A 19,407-nucleotide genomic window follows, 5' to 3' on the forward strand; every position below is an offset into this window, starting at 1 on the left:
TGTAATAAATGAAATTTTGGGAATCACTCGCTCATGCCAAGCAAGGCCTTTATTTTAGATACATTCCTTTGCTCATACTGAGTGGCTGTTTGACATGGTGTTATGTGTGGTGGGTCTGCACTGATTGTTGTCACTTAATTAATGTATCTGTACAGGTGAAGCAGCCAGTCAGCGTGAGTCAGTCAGCAGCCTGTCCCAGAAGCTGGCCAAGGCAGAGTCACGCGCAAACAGCATGGAGAACGAAGTTCATCGGGGCACGCTGCAGCTGACAGAGAAGAGCCTGCTGCTGGATGTCCTGCAGCGGGAGAAGGACCAGGCAGCCGCACGTGTTAAAGAGCTGGAAACGGCTCTGCAGGCTGAGAGGGAGCTGGTGAGCCGTGCCGGAGCACGCCAAGAGACCACGCAGGAGCGGTTAGCCCAAGCACAGAGTGAGGGCATGTTACTACGTCAGCAGCTAGAGGAGGCCCAAAACAAAGGTGTTGCAAAGGAGCGTGCCGTCACAGACGCCCAAGAGCGCTTCAGTGACATTCTGGCCAAGCTGCGCTCTGACTGTGAGGAGAGGGTACAACTGGTTGAAGAGAGAAACAAGGAGCTCGCCGGTAAGGCAGCTGATCTCCGAGATCAGATCTACAAGTTAGAGGAAGAGAAGAACGAAAGAGAGGTAAGATTAAGACTCTGCAGAGTAAGAGGATTACTTTATCTCTTCCTCCAGGGCCCACTTTTAGCCTTTCTTCCATATGCCATGTCCTTGAAGTAAGGATCTCCTTTTATATCTAACCAAACCCTGCTTTCTCTGGATTGTGTCTGAGCACAGACTAGTCTGAGGCAGCTTCAGCAGGAGCTAGCCGACTCACTAAAGAAGCTGTCCATGAGTGAAGCTTCTCTGGAGGTCAACACACGTTATCGCAATGACCTGGAGGAAGAGAAAGCACGGCTCCTCAAAGACATGGACAGGCTCAAAGGAAAGGTAATGGCTGGGGACAGTGCCACCTTGTGTCTGCATGTTTTCACCACGTGTCTGATACCAGCTGTGATAAAGATTATGACGCAAATGCCTTAAACTGTACTGAAATTAGACGGCTCATTATCATTATTTTTAAGACAGAGCAGTTGGTCTTAGGAAAAAGCATAAATATAATAACTTTCACCCTGTATATTCACTGAACTGAGTCTGCTGTTAACATTGCTGATGAGGATGCTGTCTCTTTCATGTAGCTGGAGGAAAGTGAAGACCAGTATGTGCAGGCTGAGAGACGTATTAACAGTCTGAAGAGCATTTTGGATGAAAGGGAAAAGGAACTCATCATTGCTGCTCAGAAACTCCAGGAGGCGCTGTCCACCTCAGCAACCTCTGATACCACTATGAAACAGCTAGAGGACGCTGTGCAAAGGTACGGATCAACACACACTATCCTCAGACACACACACCCACACCATAGTGCACCAGTTTATTTTATTTTATTATATATATGTATTAGTATATATGCAGAAAAAAAGAAATTAAGCATGTAAATTAAATGTTCTATTCTAGTACTCTAATAATTCTCTATTATGTGTTTAAAAGTATTTTCTAGATATGTTTTTATATGCAGTTTATGAATGCTAATGTCACATTAGGCTGGAGATAGAGAACGCCAGGCTGGAGGCTGCTGCAAAGCAACAGTCCAACAAAATTGATGCACTTCAGAAAGCGGCTCAGGAGGCTGCCATGGTGAGTGCTGCAAACCTAACCCAATCACCTACACACATATTTTACAGGCTGTCAGTGGTGCCATATCTAGTTTCTCTGACAACAAAAGCGAAATACAATATTGTGTTTCAATTGAATTGGACTTTTTGACTTTCATTACAGAGTCACTGTTACATTTTAAGATGTACAATCTTTTTCCAGCTATCTGACCGCGCAACCGGAGGAGGGGTTGGTATTGTGGATGTAGGCTTAGTTTCTCTGTGTGGGTTGACCTCTGTATCTTCAAAAAATACTATTAGCAGACGGAAATCATATAGTCACACAGTGTGTATTTAGGAAATTAAATTCAACTGGGCTTTGTGGAATTCTTGCAAAAGCTCCTGAACCAGTAATCCAAACATACAAAGATTGTAATAGCTATGTGTCGGTTTGGGTTTTTCTGGGTGACGTCACAATGTGTTCTCCCTCAAGCTTCATCTTGGTATGTGGGGTCTTTTCCTCCTTTTTGTCTCGAGCTGCATGATGCATGTTACTCCCTTTAGTCTAAAGTGTCCTCTCGACTTTCTGAAGTGATTAAAAAAAAAAAAAAAATCACAGCAACAACACCAACATCATTCTACATCATCTTTTTAATCCTTTTCTTATTTCTTTAGGTCAGAAGTCACTTGGAGGACTTGGTTTCAAACCTCCAAAGCAGTAAGATGACTTTGGAAGACCAGCTCAGTAGAGAGGTTAGTGGCATATTTTGTTTCAGCCATAAGAAAATCCTCAGTTTAGATTTCCATTTCTTACTCTCATTTTCTTTTCTAGTCTTTGTCTGTGTAATACATGTCTATAAAATAAATAAACTTTTTATTTAAGATCTAATTAGAAATTCAAACATAAAACAGAAGACTATTCCTACTCCCTTCTAAGAGGAAAGCTTTGAACAAAATATCTCATCATTGATGTTTCATGAGGTAATACAGAGTACAACATTGCGAACAAGAAGGGCAAAACCAAACTATGGCAAACATAATAAATCTATCATTATTATTATCATTATTATTTCTCTAGGACAGAGATCCAGTTCTGGTAAAAACAGATCAGTGGAAACAAATGAGGAAAAAGCTGCCTTTTTTCCTGTCAGAATTTTAAAGCTTGACTAAAAACAGCCAGTGCAGGTTTGATAGGATCACATTTTGATAAATATTGACTTTCCAATGCTTTTTAATCTAATTTCTAGCCTCTCTCTTTCTAATTTTGTTCTTAGGTCCAGAAGCAAAGCATGCTGTCTCACACAGCCCAAGACTCTCAAGCCTTGTGGGAGGAAGAGCTGAAGAGCCGCTCTAAGTTAGGACTGCGCCTAGCAGAGCTTGAAAAGGAAAAAGGAGAACTGAGCACACAGGTGATCATAATTATGGATTCATTCGCAGGCTAATGGTATATAGGATAAAATTATTAGCCATCCCTCCAGAGAATATGCTATGTGTATTAAGAGTCATCGGCCTGTCGTCTGTGTTCCAGATGGAGATAGAAAAGAAGAAAGCCAAGAAATTAGTGGAGCAGAAGAAGGCTATAGATACTCGTCTGGATCAAGAGATGAAGAGAAACGCAGATCTTCAAAAAGAAATGTACAGGTGACTCCTAACTTCCTCCTCGCACCCTCCTCACCTACGGCAGAACCTCCTCCTACTATCTAGACACACCTAGGATCCAGTAGAGCGCAGTCTTTCCTGGCTTATGTGGCTGTGGCTCATCAGTGTTTTCATCTGGTGTAAGGATGTGCTTTGTGTATTGGTTTGTGTTGTTTGCTGTACCTTATTTTCTTGAGTATTAATATCAATTTTAACATTAAAGGGAAATTCTCGCCTGTAAATCTATCTTGAGTTAGAGGTTGTGTGTCTTAAATCTGAACTTGTTACATCTGTAAGCCATTCTTCTAGTCACACATGATTAACCTTGGTTGTAGGCTATATGTAACGTACTTATATAATATGTGTACTAATGTATTTAAGGCTGCGAACTCTACTGAAGACTGCAAAGAAGAAACTGAGGGATCAGGACACAGGTGGAGCTGAGTTCGCCTCTCCGATGAGCAGTCTAAGGATGGACGTGGGCCGACACAGCCAGGCAGAGGGTGCTGTCGGACGAATGAAAGAAAAGGTTTGTCTGTCTTGATGGAAGCTAATATATCATAATATTGTATGTTGTAGAGTTTGAGACCTCAGCTCTTATAAAGACCTTGGCCTCAAACATTTCCACTGTCTTCCTTATGGTATTTCACCAGGTGGACGATCTGCAGGTGCAGCTGGACAAGGAAGCATCCCGACGCAGCCAGCTAGAGAAGGTGAACGGGGAGCTTAAGGATCAGCTGGCTTCCCTGAAGAGCTTGAATCGCAGTAATGACCAACTGGAGCGGAGTAAGAGGCAGTTGGAGGAGGAGGTGTTGGACCTGAGACGCCGAATGGAGGCCTCTCAAATGGAGCAGAGCCATGTGGAGCAGTACCGGCGTGAAGCAGAGGATAGGGCCCGTCAGGAGATACAACAGAAACTGGAGCAGGTTAACCTCTTTCTGCAGGTAAAAATTCCAATGAGTAAATTTTGTTTGATCATATGTGGCCCAAAAACATAATGCTAGTAAATATATTGCACATTTTATACAACAGTGCACAACAAAAACAGAAAATATAAAAGAAACTTTAAGGAAATTAGGAAAAAACAAATTACTGAATAAAAGAAATGTTGTGTATGTAAAGTAGTTGTTGTGGCAGCTGCTGTATGTCTAGTAAAACAAACTCTGATTTTAATATGATTGTGTCTGGTTGTCTCCCAGTCCCAGGCAGCATCCCAAGAAGCATTGGATCAGATAAAAGCGGCCAATGAGGCCAACCTGCGCTCCCAGATGGAGCAGAAGATCCGGGAGCTGGAGGCGGAACTCGGCCGGGCCCGAACCACTCAGCAGGACAGTCTCAGCCAAAGAGACTCCACACGCACAGAGCTAGAGCGATACCGCCAGCTGTACTCAGAGGAGCTACGCCTCCGCAAGTCCCTGACTGCCAAACTAGATAGGTCAGAATGAAATTACCAGTTGTTTCACATGAGACTCTGCAGAAACCGGTGCTTTTGCCTCATGTCTAAGAGTTAGAAAAACTGCTAAGATCATTTCAAATGTACTATCTTTGAGCAAGTCCTCTTGACAGCAGATGCGGTATGGTGTGGTATACTCAGACAGGCAGTGGTAATTTGATATGTTTTCCGTCCACAGGGCCAACAGTCGGCTCGCAGAAGCCAATTCCAAGTTGCTCAACGAGCGAAGCAGGTCTTTTATCACCAGCAGCTTTGCAAACGGTAGCCTTGGAGGGCCCTCGCTGGATGTGGGCTCCTTGGCTTCACCAGGCAACTATGGGGCCACGCTGGGGCCCCTCAACAGGAGCCTTGGCCTGGGACTCTCCATCCTCAGCCCTGTGACTGAGGGACAGAACAGCAGGGTGGAGGATTACCTGGCCAAGGTCTGTTCAGCTGTTATTGACACAGATGTTCAGTCATGGAAATTACAGTCATGTTATTTATGTAGACAAGTTTGATTACTTTTGGCCATTTTCATCTCCAGCTTTGTGATTGTGTAACTGGTGGTATTCTCCTTAAAGATGTTGCTTTTTATACACAGGTTAGTGTGCAGGTAGTTATGAACTTATGGGGTTTTGAGGTATTATATGTCAAATATTTCAGATTGTGGAAAAAAGTATTTAAAGATGCAGTGTGTAGAATTTAGTGGCATCTAGAGGAACGGACTTGGCAGATATAGAATATAATATTCATAAGTATGTTTTAATTAGTGTAAGAATAAATAAGAATCGTTGTGTTTTTGTTACCTTAGAATGAGCCCTTTATATCTATATAGGAAGCAGATCCTCCTCCATGGAGCCTGCTATGTTACGCCGCCATGTTTCTACAGTAGCCCAGAACGGACAAACCAAACATTGGTTCTACAGAGGGCCTTTCACATGTTTCTCGGCCACCATAGGTTCTCCTACATGCTTGGAAGGGGAGGGGCATTCAGTTGGTTGCAATCTGCAACCTCACCACTAGATGCCACTAAATCCGACGCACTGGTCCTTTAAAAGATAATAAGTTATGAAAGTGATCTAATGGCCTACTAAATTTTCTAAACGCCTGTCTTCCCTCTGTAAGAACACCTTCAAAACCAAATTTACTTCTTCTCCCTGTTTGTTATTTTCTTCCTCCTTTACTTTGTTTCCTCTTCACACTGTCTCTAGTCTTTATGGTAGCGGGACTTTACACCTAACCTGTCTTCTATTTCTGACTCTTTTTAGCTTCTAGCTCAAAAGTCTGTCTCTCACTTCTCCTCTCTTCAGCCAGACTCATAACCAGGTGTGTAGATGTGTTTAGTTCGGTGTCTGACTGGTTGCTGTTCACTTCACCCTGCTGGTGGGCCCATGTTTATGGCTCTATCCACACGCAACCATGATGTTCAGGGTTCATGCAGTGAAAAAAGTGACTAGAGACGTTGCAGAAAGTTGCTGAGCCACTGAGCTTTTCAGATACTGCTATCAGAGAAATTAATTAATTTTTAAGTGGTCAAGTATGAAAGGAAAATTTGTCATCCTGTCATTGAAATCGCCTATTTGGAAAAGATAGAGAAATTTACAATTGCATTTTAAATTTCCATTACAGTGGTTCACTGCATTGTAGAGGTACTTCCTGTTTCTTTCAGGAATCACCTGCCCACTTAGTAGTTCATGCATGCCAGGCACACAGTTGTTATTATTGACATAATAATTGTCATAACCAACAAAACACATTTTTTTTAACATTACTAAAAGGCATCCTAACCTGGAATAATCCAGATTAATATGGATGTGCAGGAACCCTGGGTTTTGTACTGTGTGGCTAGTTATCTATCTGACTGTACCAGTTGAAATCTGTGTTTCTAAACACAGATTCTAAACCTTCCTCTTTGATTCTCTGCTTTGAGTTGGCTTTCTCCGTGCTTTGAGGTTGTCTGGTAGAGAAGAAATGATGCAGGTTTGTAGTTGGTAAAAATATGTTATATATATATATATATTTTAAAGACAATTCTGGTATTGAACACCACCACCAGTTGATCTAAGTTTGCCTGATAGTCATGCAAGTATTTGACATGAGGATCATGGTCATTTAAGCTGTCAGCCCTTCATCAGAAGCCTTTGGATTTTACAGAAAAAGAGCCCATCTAGATCTAATTAATAATCAGTCAGAACAAAAATCGGTAAATCATTGTCCAACATAAGAAAACACAGTAGGGCAAAACAATCCACAAGACATAGAATACTGGATATAGTACATATATCATACCTACACATGACTTACGTACACATATATGTGATATAGATATATATGTATATCTACTCCACAATCTTCATACTGTAATATACCTTCCACCTACCAGGAAAATGTGAAGAAGAAAAGTAAGTGAAGCTAAACGGAGCTAAAATCCAACTTCTTAAAAACAAATATATTGTTTAATTCCTTCAACAATTCATGAAACAAATTTAAATTTAGATTGAATACACATTATTAAGACTGTTTTTGTCATTTGGGGAGAAATGTGATTTCACTTGACCATGCTGGCTTGGCTTTTGCCACTGGCAGTAAGATTTAAAAGGCAACATCAAATAGCCTGCAGAAGCAGTAGAGCTTGCATGCTTGGTATGTCCTGCTGTGTTTCACACACTAGTCTTGTTTTTCTTGCGGTGTTTTTCCCAGTGTTCCACTGTTTTTCATTAAATGTGTCACCATATCATAGTGTTGTGTTTTAGTTTGGAGTCCTCTCTTCTAAATCTCTGTCTTTATACATTTATTTTTTTAAAACCATATTTTTTAGCCTGTGTTTAGCTGATATTGACCACAAAAACATCAGAACTCAAATCTAACTGCGTCTTTTTGTTTTGTTTTCTCTCCAGATGCAGAGCGAGTTGGATAGAAATATATCAAAAGAATTAAACAATGGTGAGTGCTTCTTCCATGTTTCTTTTATGAAATGGCAGATGTAGCATGTAACCTTTAGCTGCTGCTATATGATGGTGTGTAACCACGGTGTGGTATCTCTCTGGTCCTCAGCCACAGCAGAGCTGGACGTGGCTTCGGCCCGTATGTCACCGGTGGGCTCCGCCTCGAGGGTGGAGCTGGACCCTGTCAGCAGGGCAAAGCAGCAGTACTTGGAGGTACTGAAGAAGAACAATATGATCTGACCACTAGGGATGTCTTAATCAAGTTTTTTTTTTTTTTTTTGCCCATAATCCCAATCTGAGTCCCTTAATTTCAGGTATCAGCTGATACCAAGTCCAATCTGATCTTCTTTTTACCTAGAGAGAGATTCTGACTCTTTGAAACGGATGTGACATATATCACTCTGTTGGTGTTGTGGAATCTACAAAAAGACACAGTCCACTCTCGAATGCACAGTGGTGTTACAGAGTGGAGTTTCTTCCCTCACAAATGATCTTCAAGTTTAATTTTGACCCATTATCAAGTTACTCAGCTGCTACGAGTTGCACCAGTGACATTTGTCATTTAAAACGGTGAAGTGCCGGCTAAAAACGATAAGCTGCTACCTGAATATTTTGTACACTCCTCTTTTCTAATGAAGAGAGAGGAAGGATACCAGATTTGTTGGCCTTTGCCAACACCAGCGCTGGTGTACCCAAATAATTTTTCACATCATTCACATATCTCACAATTTTCACTCGCATATACAACAAAATGCTTGCGCTGTAGGGACCGGCTGTTGTGATGGAGAGCAGCGTCACAACACTAGCAGGCTGAGGTGAACAAAACGGACTAAAGTAAATAAAGGATTGACAATGTGATCACATTTATTTTAGCTGATTTCGTTCAGGACATCTCTGGTGAGCACACATCACAGCAACTTTACATACTGACTGCACCAACACTAAGGCCAAAACCACCAGCCAATCGTATGCTACCAGAAATCCAACTCCATACATATTTACTCTCCTTTCTTTTACAAAAGGAAGCAAAGATAATGCACATTGCACTTAACCACTCAGGAACAAAGGGCAAGAGTCATACATATATATATATATATATATATAAATACATATATATATATAATATAGCGTTATTGATGGGTACAATAGAGAGAACCTTGAAAGTATTTGTTCATTCTGGTTTATTCTGTTCAATATGTAACTGTTATGTTTCTATTAGCACTATATACGTATATATATATATATACAGCATCGTGGTTTGGATTTTTATTTGTGAATATTGGTGTTGCTAAATTTGAATTTATAAGTATTTGATGTATGCATCGTTAATAATTTTGACAAGAAACAACATGTGGTACGTGCCATCAAATGGTGCAATATCCGTCTTGGTCTTATTTCATTAGACTCATTGGAGTATTGTGTTTATGATTATTTTATTTATACTTTTCTTTTTTTATGAACATGATATACTTGAATAAGACGAGCTGGAAAACTCTCCGGCTATTTGAAACAGGGTGACCACATTGCTTTTAAGGCCACCAAAAGTCAAACACTTGATATATCACCATTATTAATAAATACTGTAATTAAATACATATAAAAACCTCGACGACGCCAGTATATTACAGAAGACTGTAAAGTGTAAATAAAACTGTAGAAAACCCTGAACCTGAGTGAGCTATTGATGTCTGGATGATGAGTGGACATGAGAAAGACCAAATAAAATGACCAGATGACAGATTCTGTTATGTTCAGTTGTGTGAAATGTTGCTTTAAATGAGTCTTTAAGTGTGACAGATTTTATTTTATTCTAACACATCTTACAAATATTCACAAGAAGGGGAAAGAAACCCAAAACAAACAAAAAAAAGATTCAGTTTATGGTACATAGACGTAAAACAAGCATAAGTCTACAGCTGTGCTGGTGGCTCTCTGGGAACTCAGGCACAGTGGTGCTTTAAGCCAAATTCTACAGTGTAGCTGAGTCTGATGGAAATGTGATTAATTTTGCAGGTATTCGATCAAGTACTGGACAAATTGAAATTTTGACCTGACGATGAATAGTCAGGGGATCACCAAAGTTGTTAAAATTCATCCTAAACGGGGCATGAATGTCTACTCCACAATTTCACGACAATCCATCAAATATGAGACATTTTGCACACAAAAAGTCGACCCATGATCACACTACAGGAAAAATCACTGAAGTCATTAAGATTCATCCTTTCAGGACCATAAATCTCTGCACAAAATTTTATAACAATTCATCCAATAGTTGTTTAAATGTTTCTTTCTGAACCAAAGTGGTGAACTGACCCAACATAAGTAAAACAAAATGCAGATTCAGTTATTGTAGGTATTACTCATTATACAAAAAAATACATTTACTAAAACACAACCCTTCTGCTCATCTCTCTCTTTTTACATTTCTTGTATTAAAAAGTTTTCACACCCGTTTTTAAAAACAAATAGATTCCCTGTAGCTGCCTGAACAGTTATGAACAGCTGATGAAGCAGGAAATTACAGCTATGTATTTGCTTATTAAACCCAGATGAGCTATAGATGGATATATCTCTTGATGAAAAGCAGTATATATTTAGTACTGACCTCTGTCGTGCTCCTCATACATGCTGCAGTTATTGTGCTCATAACTTGCCGTGGATTCCAAGTATCTTATTCTCAAGATAAAAATGCAGCTTGCCATCAATATTTCATACACATACCCATTTTTAACCCAACCCTCATTAGCTATGTTTTGATGTATTTCGCTTCACCCCCCCCCACCCACACCCCACCCTCCCCTTACACTCCCAAACACATGAAATTTGATGGTATGCAGTGGTTTAGAAACCATTCCCCTCACTTATTAAAATGAGACAATGTGTTTATGATTGCCCCCCTCCAGTGTGTCTCTCCTCCCTTTGATCCATCTTCTCTGCGTCAGCCTCAAATGTTAGATATTCAAATCTGGTTACATTTATTTTTGTTTCCTTTACAGCAGATGGGCACATCTGACAGACTGACTATTAGGTGTTATTATTTCCCCTTTTTTCAATAGACGCCACTTCATACACTACACATAAACCTTGTTTTGATTGAGGAGGTTACAACCATTGTCACAGAGCTTTGGAGGCAGGCGGGAATACAAATAGACAGATTCTGAGTAAAAAAAAAAAAAAAAAAAGTGTTGAAAGGGTTGTTTTTGAAAAGCAATGCAGGTTTAAAACAAACCGCTCCACGCTGGGTCATCCTCCATCTGTGATGGCCAGTCTTGTTATCTCAGTCTGCCAGTCCAACACACCACGGCAGCTGTTAAGAAAAACAATGTTTTGGTTTTAAACCTCAAGCATCCGACGCATGATGAGGTTGTCAACTGAACAGGCCGTTTTATTTATAAATCTAACTACAATCATAGAAATGTGCAAATGCATTTATCAAACTTTGACTGTTGCTCAAATCAAAGAATGACACAAAGTAGCAATGGCAGATATTAAAAAAATCTAACATCTTTGAAGCCATATCAATGTAAGTAAACTGCTGGAGGTTATAGGACCACAGCCAAGATTTTAGAAATGCTGAGGTCATGAGAAAATGTTGACCAGAAACCAAAAAGTATCTTTATTTATTCAGTTTATTTATTTCACTTTCTGTAAATGCATTTCACAATATTGAGTTCTAAACAGCAGCACTCTGATTTACCAAAACATACTTTACATTAAAATGTCTCTAAACCTAAAAGAAAGGTTGACCAGAAGTTTTAAGGGGATTATATATAAAAGGATAAATTTTCTAGGAATACAATCTCAACATTACTAAACATATAACAGGTACCATGGAAAGGAGAGAGAAACACAAGTAGCTTGAAATAGTAAGTAGGCTAATAGTAAAAACGCTAGTGGACCCAATGTAGTTTGAGATTGAGACCCTTAGTCGTGAGAGTTTTTTCTACACTAGCAGTGAGAAAAATTATTAAGGACATGACCTCAGTGTCCTCAAAGGTAGCTCAGGCTGACCTAAAGGTGTACATGACTAAACAGATGAAACATTTTAAAATGAAGATATTATTAATAAAATAAAGGAAATGTTTAATTGTACATTTATTAAATAGAAAAAGTAAATTTTATTGCACATTGACTTATTTTTATTTTTCAATAGGCTACTCCCTCAACATTTCTTTTTTTATGATTTATATTCTTTTAATTTTTGCTATAAAAAACGATTGACAAATGAAACTAACAGTTGTTTTCTGTATAGAAATATCGGCATATTATTATCTTAATTAATTGTTTGGTCTATAAAATGTCAGACAGTAGTGACAAATTCCCCTCACGGAGTCTTCAAATTTCTTGTTTTGTGTCGGAAATCCAAAATATTCACTTTACCATCACATAAGATCTAAGAAAGCAGGAAATTGAGTAGCTGGAACTCAGGAATGTTTGCCAATTTTGCTTGAAAAATGAGTTGAACAATTAATTGGTTAACATAGTTGCCAATTTTCTGTCGCTTGGTCAATTGATCAATGGACAGAAAATGACCTTAGATCATTTTCATATTAATTATATTTAGTCTACCTGTGATTTCAAATCAATACTGAAAGGCAAATACATATATACATCCAGCTTCAACCTATTTCCTAAGCTATGTCTGCAACGTATGTAGGAATTTGAATCCACTCTGACACTATCAGCTGGTTGCGATGTGTGGAGGTAGACATCAGCTGTGGGTAAAGGGTATAACAAATTGAGGGGGACAAGTGGAACAAACCTGAGTGTTTATTTGCTGGTGTATACTCGCCATGCTCTAAATTAGACGTCACCGCTGTTTCCTGTCACCAGCAGAATCCAAATGTGTTGTGGGCAAAAGTGATACTTAAATTCGATTTACTCGCTCTAACATGATTTAAATGAGCCTCTTGGCTCGGCCCGGACAGATTGACAGCGTCGTCTTTATCTGCGCTTTGTTTTATTTTTGGCTGTTTACTCTGCCTCTCTGCTGTCATCTCACACGACGACTATAAAGGAGCCGGCTTCGATCTTCGAGATCTGGAAAGAATAAGCATTCTTTTATGTTCTAAGTGCTTTATGTGACAAATATGAAAAGGGATTCAAGAAAGAGCTGACAGGTTTTGTGTCGCCCCGTTCCTCAGCTGTAAAGAGCTGTGCAGGGAGAAGTCAAACCTGCAATCTCATAACATGAGACCTGGTACTGAACTGACGAAAGAAGTAGACCTCTCTCATTCAGGGTCTTGCTGGGTCAAAGTCATTAAATGCAACTTAATGTACAAACAAAAGGCGTTTTTGTTGAATAAAGGCTGAATCTTATGTACTGTGACTTCCATACAGGCTGCAGTGTAGGCCTTTCTGAGTTGTTTGTGCTTGTTTATGATGCAAAAATGACCATTTGATTGTGCAGCCATGAAATCAACACCACTACAGTATTGATGAGTCCCACTCTGGCTTATTCAACATGGCTATCCAAAGAGGCTTAACAGACAGAACAAATGGCCTTGACAAATTCATTTAAAATTTAAAAAGGTGCTTGATGTTTTTTAATATATTTCCCAAAAATCACATAGGAGATAAATAATGTACTTATTCCTTCCTATTGTCCTTATGGTTGAAATGTGCAGAAGTTGAACAGATGTTAAAGGAATAGTTCATTATTTTGGGAACTACACATATTTACTTATTTAAGATTAATACTCTAATATCTGTGCGTTAAGTATCAAACAGAAGCCAAGGGGGCGATTAGCTTAGCTTAGCTTAGCATAAAGACTAAAGAAGCAGCGGGAAACAGCTAGCTTAGGTCTGCCACCATCATTTCTAAAGTGTACTATTTCTGTTTGTGTACAGATTAAACAAATGAGATACAACATTTTATTTAGTTATCTTTCTTTTTGACCCACCAAAACCCACTTGGAGATACACCACCCATACAGCCTAAGTCACACTACAAGATTTAGAAGTACAGTAAAGTAGTAAACAGATTTGATGTCTTAAATGAACTGACAGTTTGTGTAACGATACATGAAACCATAATACAATGTTATATAATGATATTAATCTATTTTTATAATTATATAATGTTATTGTAATTGTTATTTCTACTGTGTCCACTATATCTATATCAGACACACATGCTCATATAATACAATCCACTACACAACAAGTCAATTCACAAAAACAGTCAACACAGAAATGACTAAAGTAGTAGTATCAAGAAAAAAAGAAAATGAATTAAGCAAGGCCCACCAGGATACATCCATACAGACATGAGAGTCGCAGTGTTGATCTTCTCATATAATTGTCAGTATCACAGTCAGTAATTGTCAATACTAAGTGAAAACACCTGGCCAGTGCCCCAGAATGTACTTAAGCCTGCCTACCTTGATTCCAGCTCTCCAAAATGTCAAGACTTTTCCTTTAAAAGTGCTTTATCAGGCACACAAGGCCTGAAGGAGAGTGTGATGCAAATCCCCCTGTTTTTGGTAAGTTATCATGTGTTATTTTAGCAGCATGTGGTATGAGAACAGTCTCTAGATGCACTGGTGATCACAAAGAGTCTCAGCTGTTTGTGTTGTTAACAACCCACAACTGATGGACACAACAAGATCAATAAGTTTGGACACTAACGGATCACATTTTTGTTTTAACGTCTGTTGTTTGAGTCTCAATGCATCCTGGACAGTCGTCCTCAGCTGCTTCACTTGCAGGCTGGTTCAGCTGCCTACTAGCCGCGATGGCAAATCTCGCAGCACTCCAGACAAAACTCGAGAAACTCGGTTGGCTCGCAGCAGGACTCGAACAGGACCGAGTGGCAGTGGGCGTGGCAGTTGAGGTCCTCTACAGGTGTCTCCTGGACGGCCGAGCAGCAGCGGGCGCAGGCGTGGCAGCAGGAGGAGCAGAAGGTGGAAAGGCAGGAGAAGCAGGCCTCCAACAGGCCCAGGAGCAACACGGAGCACTGACACCAGAGGCACGCCAGCAGCAGGTGAAAACACGAGTCTGCGTGCATCGTAGTGAGGAAACGAGACAGAAAAAATGATTTAGCAACAAATATAATATCAGAGGTCAGAAAAAAAGCTCTTGTGTGTTCTAAACGCCTGTCAGACACAATCAAAACCAGGATTAACGATTCTATTAACCCTAAATTAATCTCTCGCATGTTTGTGTGTTGTGCCGACTAGAACTTAAAAGAGAAACTACTCTGCTGCAGTGATCAAGTGTGATTGTGTTTACTTAATCACAGAGCTTCATTCAGTCCTCGGGGGAGAAAAGAAAAGGCCACAGAGGCTCCCAGTGATGAACAACAACTAGGAAGAAGCTGTCACAAGATAATTGCTCTCCTACCCAAATTAGGTGCATGTGAAATTGCATACATTAACCCCTCTGGTGGTGTTACAGTGCATCTCTCGTGATCCTCACCGTTGTATTATTACTCAGCTACTGTTTTCATCCTCACATGGACCAGATAGTGAGAGAGCTCATGAAGCGAGCTGTTTTATCCTGTTTACTCAAGGAAGTAAATGAAAAGGAGATGGCAGAATTCCCCGGGGAGTGGGGTTCAGCGTTTTCCTGCTTAGCCACCCGAATTATACACCCCCCACACATAACTTATGCTAATGTCTGTGTGTAGATGAAAAAGGAGCATTATGTGTGGCTACTGTATTGATTTAATGCATAACTTCATAGAGATTACAACATGAACACAATGATAAACAAGGAGTGGCCCATCACATGCTTTGATAAAACTGGAAGAAAGTGTAGCAGTTTGAAAGCGTTCAAGGGAAACTTTTTAGAGCTCCATTTGTACAGAAAGATAGATTGTCTTTGTCTTTGTCGGTCACAGAAAATGCATTTGAATGTACACATTTCAGTTGAATGCTCACTTATCGTAACTCATTTCCCATCAGGCTGCACTATGGTATGTTTCCAGACCTCTATATCACCACCCACATCTTGTGTTGACAGCTGTTTCCACTAGTTGGAGAAACAATTGCCCAATCAGATCTTAGGCGGAATGAAAAACGGGCGCGTCTTCCTCTTAGCTTGAAAGCAACCTGATTACATTAATGAGAAATAAGAACAGAAACATGGCCAAAAAATATGATTGACATTGACACAGCTGTACAAGTTATTGTAAACGGACTTACAGAAATAACTCTTACATTGCCATATTTCTTAGATCTATGTGAAAAACGTTAAGCTAACTGCTCCTAGCAACCGCTACCACAGCTTCCATGTCAAATGAAACGGTGGGACAAATATGTCACTCGTGTCGACTGGTCAGGACAAAACAAAATAGAAATTGGGTTTTCAATAAATAATAGTCAAAAGCATGTTAAATTAATCCAAGAATAGCTACAATACACATATCAACCTCCTCTTTACTGTGTCAGTACAGTTACATGTTTCCCATTGAAAAGCTAATGGAAGTGGCTGTGAGCTGGGTGGGAAAATTGACCCAACATACATTTCCCAAACCAATTCCTTTTTTCTGAAAACTGAAACATGCTGTTCCAGTAAAGCACTAATGTCACTTTCACATGGCTTTGTTTTCAGATGTTGAATGGGTTCATTGCTGTTCTTTGTAATTGAACCACAAAGGGCGGGAAGTTCATTCCAGATCGGCGCAACAGGAAGACAAAGAAGACGCCACACTTGAAAACTTATTGGACAAGCCATTTGATGTTTATGAAAAGACAGTGTTGAAGGAAGGGTGACTACTAAGTGGTTCTCACCTCAGGGCCCATTTAGCAGCTGTTCTGGGGCTTTTGATCATATCATATGATCTTTATCAGTAGACGGAGTTTGCTGAGTTGTTGTAGAAATGTAGATGTTCAATTTTCCAAATTATTGAGCAGTTTTAAGGACTTTTTGTTGATGTTGAAATGTTGAAGTTTCAAAGTTCATTTTTGACCTTGGAACAGCAGTGACACAAATCTGCTTTCCTGCATCTCTAAAACTCACTAATAAACACTGCTGATTCCAAAAAAACAAGAAAATACTCTGGTAAGTGGTAAATTTGGTAAATTTACGCCAGGATAACCTATCTCTGGTGCACTGCACAGGATTACAAAGAGGCTACAACAACAATTGACATTAAACTAATGTTCAACCAATCAATCAGCCAGTCCAGAGGTCTGAAATTTTTTAAGTGTAATGAACCCTGGCAAACATATAAAAAGTAAACGAAACACCATGCACAGATGTATTAACTCATACATTGTGTGTAGAAGGGAACCACGTTATTGTGCCTACCACCAGGTGTAGCAGCAGGTTGGTGTGAGCCAGCCACATTACTCCTGCTCCTACTTCTCCTGCTGCTGCTGCTGCTGCTGCTGTGCACCAACAAGCTGGAGGTCTGGTGTCGGTCCAGGCTCGGGGAGAGTGAGAGGACCGTGTTGTCTGAGACTGTGTGGCCACATCGTGGGCAGGTGGGCTTGTGGATGTCACACTGAGGCTTCTTAAACCCTGTTGCCCCCTGTGAGACCTCTGCAGGCGGAGCTGCAGCAGACAGAGGCTGGGCTAGACAAAACAGACATGCAGTAAAGATTGTCTTACTTGGTAATCACAGAAGAGGAATAGAATAGAAATTATTTAATGATTAAACTACAGAGTGAGCACAAAGCAAATTGAAGTTGTAATATATCCGCAATTCAAAATTAGAGAGTGTTCAGGGACAGATTTGTGGGTTTTGAACACTTTGGGAGCACAAAATATTTGTCTTTCAACCTAGATCTTATCATTTTCACTACATTTACGTTTTACATTTTGCATTACATTCATTTTTTCTCTGTTTACGTCTTTCATTATTGTGATCTGGTAGGGAATCTGCACCAAGAAAGTACAACATAAAATGAGTAGGATCCCTTCACATTTTTCTAATGTTACTTAACAGAATTGTTAATTAACTGATTCATCTTGCTGTCACATTTCAGCTTACTTTCCTTCTCAACAGCTCTGCATCACTTCAATGAAATTACTTTATTTTTTCGTTAAATCTCTTGCCAAGAGTCACAACATTTGACTTTGTTCACTGTATTGTTTGCTGTACAGGTCTCAGGGTTTCCACTTACTGCTTATGAGGTCAGTTGAGACGGCATTTCCTCCACTGATGGGATCACATGCTGAAAGGATTTCCTGTGCTGATTTTAAAGATGAACTGCCTTGAAAAACATCAAAAGAAAGTCATGTTAGCCGAAAAGATGCATGCCGTACAGTATGCATGTAAACTGGACGTTGATGCACAAGGTGAAAAAATGTGAAATTCACAATCAGCTCTAATATTTTTGCCAAAATATTGTGAGGAAGATTCCTTGCTGACCACAGTTTCTGCACAGACAAAGTCTAAAACAAAAGATAAGTTTTTATCTAATTTGCTAATTTGGTTGTTAAGATATTTTTTTCACATAAAGGCAGTCATAAATAACATACATAACATAACAAATAAGTAAGGTGGTTCAGGGTCTTTACCACCCTGCCATTTATAAAGTCTCTCAGGGAAACACCAAAATCTTGCAACATTTTTTGCTTGAAAACCGTCAGCTTTACAGATAATAGCAGCACAAAATATTTGTTATCAGTTGAATCCTAAGGAGTGGCTCAAGCAGCTTTGTGTAAGTACTATATTAAGTAAAATAGACTAACTTACAGCTTGTTTCAGATCAGATCTTAAGCACTTGCCTTTAGCTGGGTTGTTTGGTTCCTCTGTGCCGTCCACAGATAAATTCTCTTCTAGTAACATGTCTGATGGACATGACTGCTCAGGATCTCTGTTACATTTCGTTCAACAGACCGTCTTCATCCCCCTGCTTCTGTCCGTATCAAGAGGTCAGGAAACCCCCCAATATGCCGGCATGAGTCACCGCTCAGGAGGCTGTGAACTGTACTGTAAGTGTGTGGGTGTATGTGTGTGTGTGTGTGTGTTTTGTTGTTGTCCGGTGAATTAATACACTCCCCTTCCCAGCAGATCCCAAGTGTCCGCTCTGAACAAGCTGATCGCAGAACAGCACAGCTGGTCGAGGCCTGGTTGTGTGTGACTTTAGGTTGTCTTCTCTGTTCTGCTTTTAGTCACCTAACACAATGGAGACACATGCCCCACAAGTGTGTTAGCTGAATATGCATGCAAGTTCTCGCTCTCGCTCTCATGCGCACACGCACACACACACACACACAAACCTTGTCAAAGTCCTTCCACTATGCAAATAAATGCCAGTGATTCAACAGTGCATCACCTTGTCTTGCAAAAGTGTTAAAGTTATGCTAAATAATGTTTGTAGATGTCATGGGGAAGGGAAAAAATGATTTAATGCTCCAGAATTTTTCATTTGTGCTCCTAAATTGACTATTTGTTCACATGTATTATTCATTTGTGCTCTCTAATTAAATAATTCAAGCATTAATAGTTGGTTTTTATTTCTGTGTAATGCCAAACATTTGGTAAAACAACGCTATATGTCAAACAAAACATAAAAAATATAACATAACAAACCAAAAAGAAAAACATAAATTATAACATTATATGTACTAATATATACTCACATAACATATTTATGTGCCAAATTTTCAAATAAAAATAATACATGCACATAAACTAACAGAATTATTGTTACATGAATAATATTGTTAACTTATGTTTGACAAAATCTTAACTCAACGTCCACTTACTATTTTTTAACATCTCATGGTTTTCCTCAGTGGATGGAGTTTAGAAACTCCATGTTC

At 39.6% G+C, this 19,407-nt stretch overlaps 2 protein-coding genes across 11 annotated transcripts in view; one reads left to right on the forward strand and one right to left on the reverse strand.

The window, feature by feature from the left end:
- Positions 1 to 9,421, forward strand: part of si:ch211-272n13.3 (ankyrin repeat domain-containing protein 26) — a 29,357-nt gene extending 19,936 nt beyond the window's left edge. For 8 of the 10 annotated variants that reach the window (XM_044356365.1, XM_044356371.1, XM_044356370.1 and 5 more), the window contains 14 exons: positions 156 to 661; positions 815 to 967; positions 1,216 to 1,391; positions 1,618 to 1,711; positions 1,892 to 1,918; positions 2,344 to 2,421; positions 2,943 to 3,077; positions 3,197 to 3,309; positions 3,688 to 3,835; positions 3,960 to 4,250; positions 4,506 to 4,741; positions 4,938 to 5,181; positions 7,636 to 7,681; positions 7,793 to 9,421. In XM_044356365.1, coding sequence (XP_044212300.1) covers positions 156 to 661; positions 815 to 967; positions 1,216 to 1,391; positions 1,618 to 1,711; positions 1,892 to 1,918; positions 2,344 to 2,421; positions 2,943 to 3,077; positions 3,197 to 3,309; positions 3,688 to 3,835; positions 3,960 to 4,250; positions 4,506 to 4,741; positions 4,938 to 5,181; positions 7,636 to 7,681; positions 7,793 to 7,923 — 2,378 coding nt within the window. In that variant the 3' untranslated portion in view covers positions 7,924 to 9,421. Of the gene's footprint in view, positions 1 to 155; positions 662 to 814; positions 968 to 1,215; positions 1,392 to 1,617; positions 1,712 to 1,891; positions 1,919 to 2,343; positions 2,422 to 2,942; positions 3,078 to 3,196; positions 3,310 to 3,687; positions 3,836 to 3,959; positions 4,251 to 4,505; positions 4,742 to 4,937; positions 5,182 to 6,006; positions 6,065 to 7,635; positions 7,682 to 7,792 lie in introns of all 10 variants that reach the window. The other 2 variants (XR_006404159.1, XM_044356369.1) reach the window with 2 other exon arrangements.
- Positions 9,422 to 13,591: 4,170 nt separating this feature from the next.
- Positions 13,592 to 18,427, reverse strand: LOC122985664 (myoD family inhibitor domain-containing protein-like). The gene is made up of 4 exons (XM_044356506.1): positions 18,367 to 18,427; positions 17,760 to 17,849; positions 16,942 to 17,208; positions 13,592 to 14,685 (listed from the first exon to the last, which is right to left on the reverse strand). Exons 1-4 carry the CDS (start codon positions 18,425 to 18,427, stop codon positions 14,414 to 14,416), a joined length of 690 nt encoding a protein of 229 aa, XP_044212441.1. The 3' UTR covers positions 13,592 to 14,413.
- Between the last annotated feature and the right edge of the window lie 980 nt (positions 18,428 to 19,407).

Source organism: Thunnus albacares, chromosome 7 (assembly GCF_914725855.1).
Source record: "Thunnus albacares chromosome 7, fThuAlb1.1, whole genome shotgun sequence".
Taxonomy (NCBI): Eukaryota; Metazoa; Chordata; class Actinopteri; order Scombriformes; family Scombridae; genus Thunnus; species Thunnus albacares.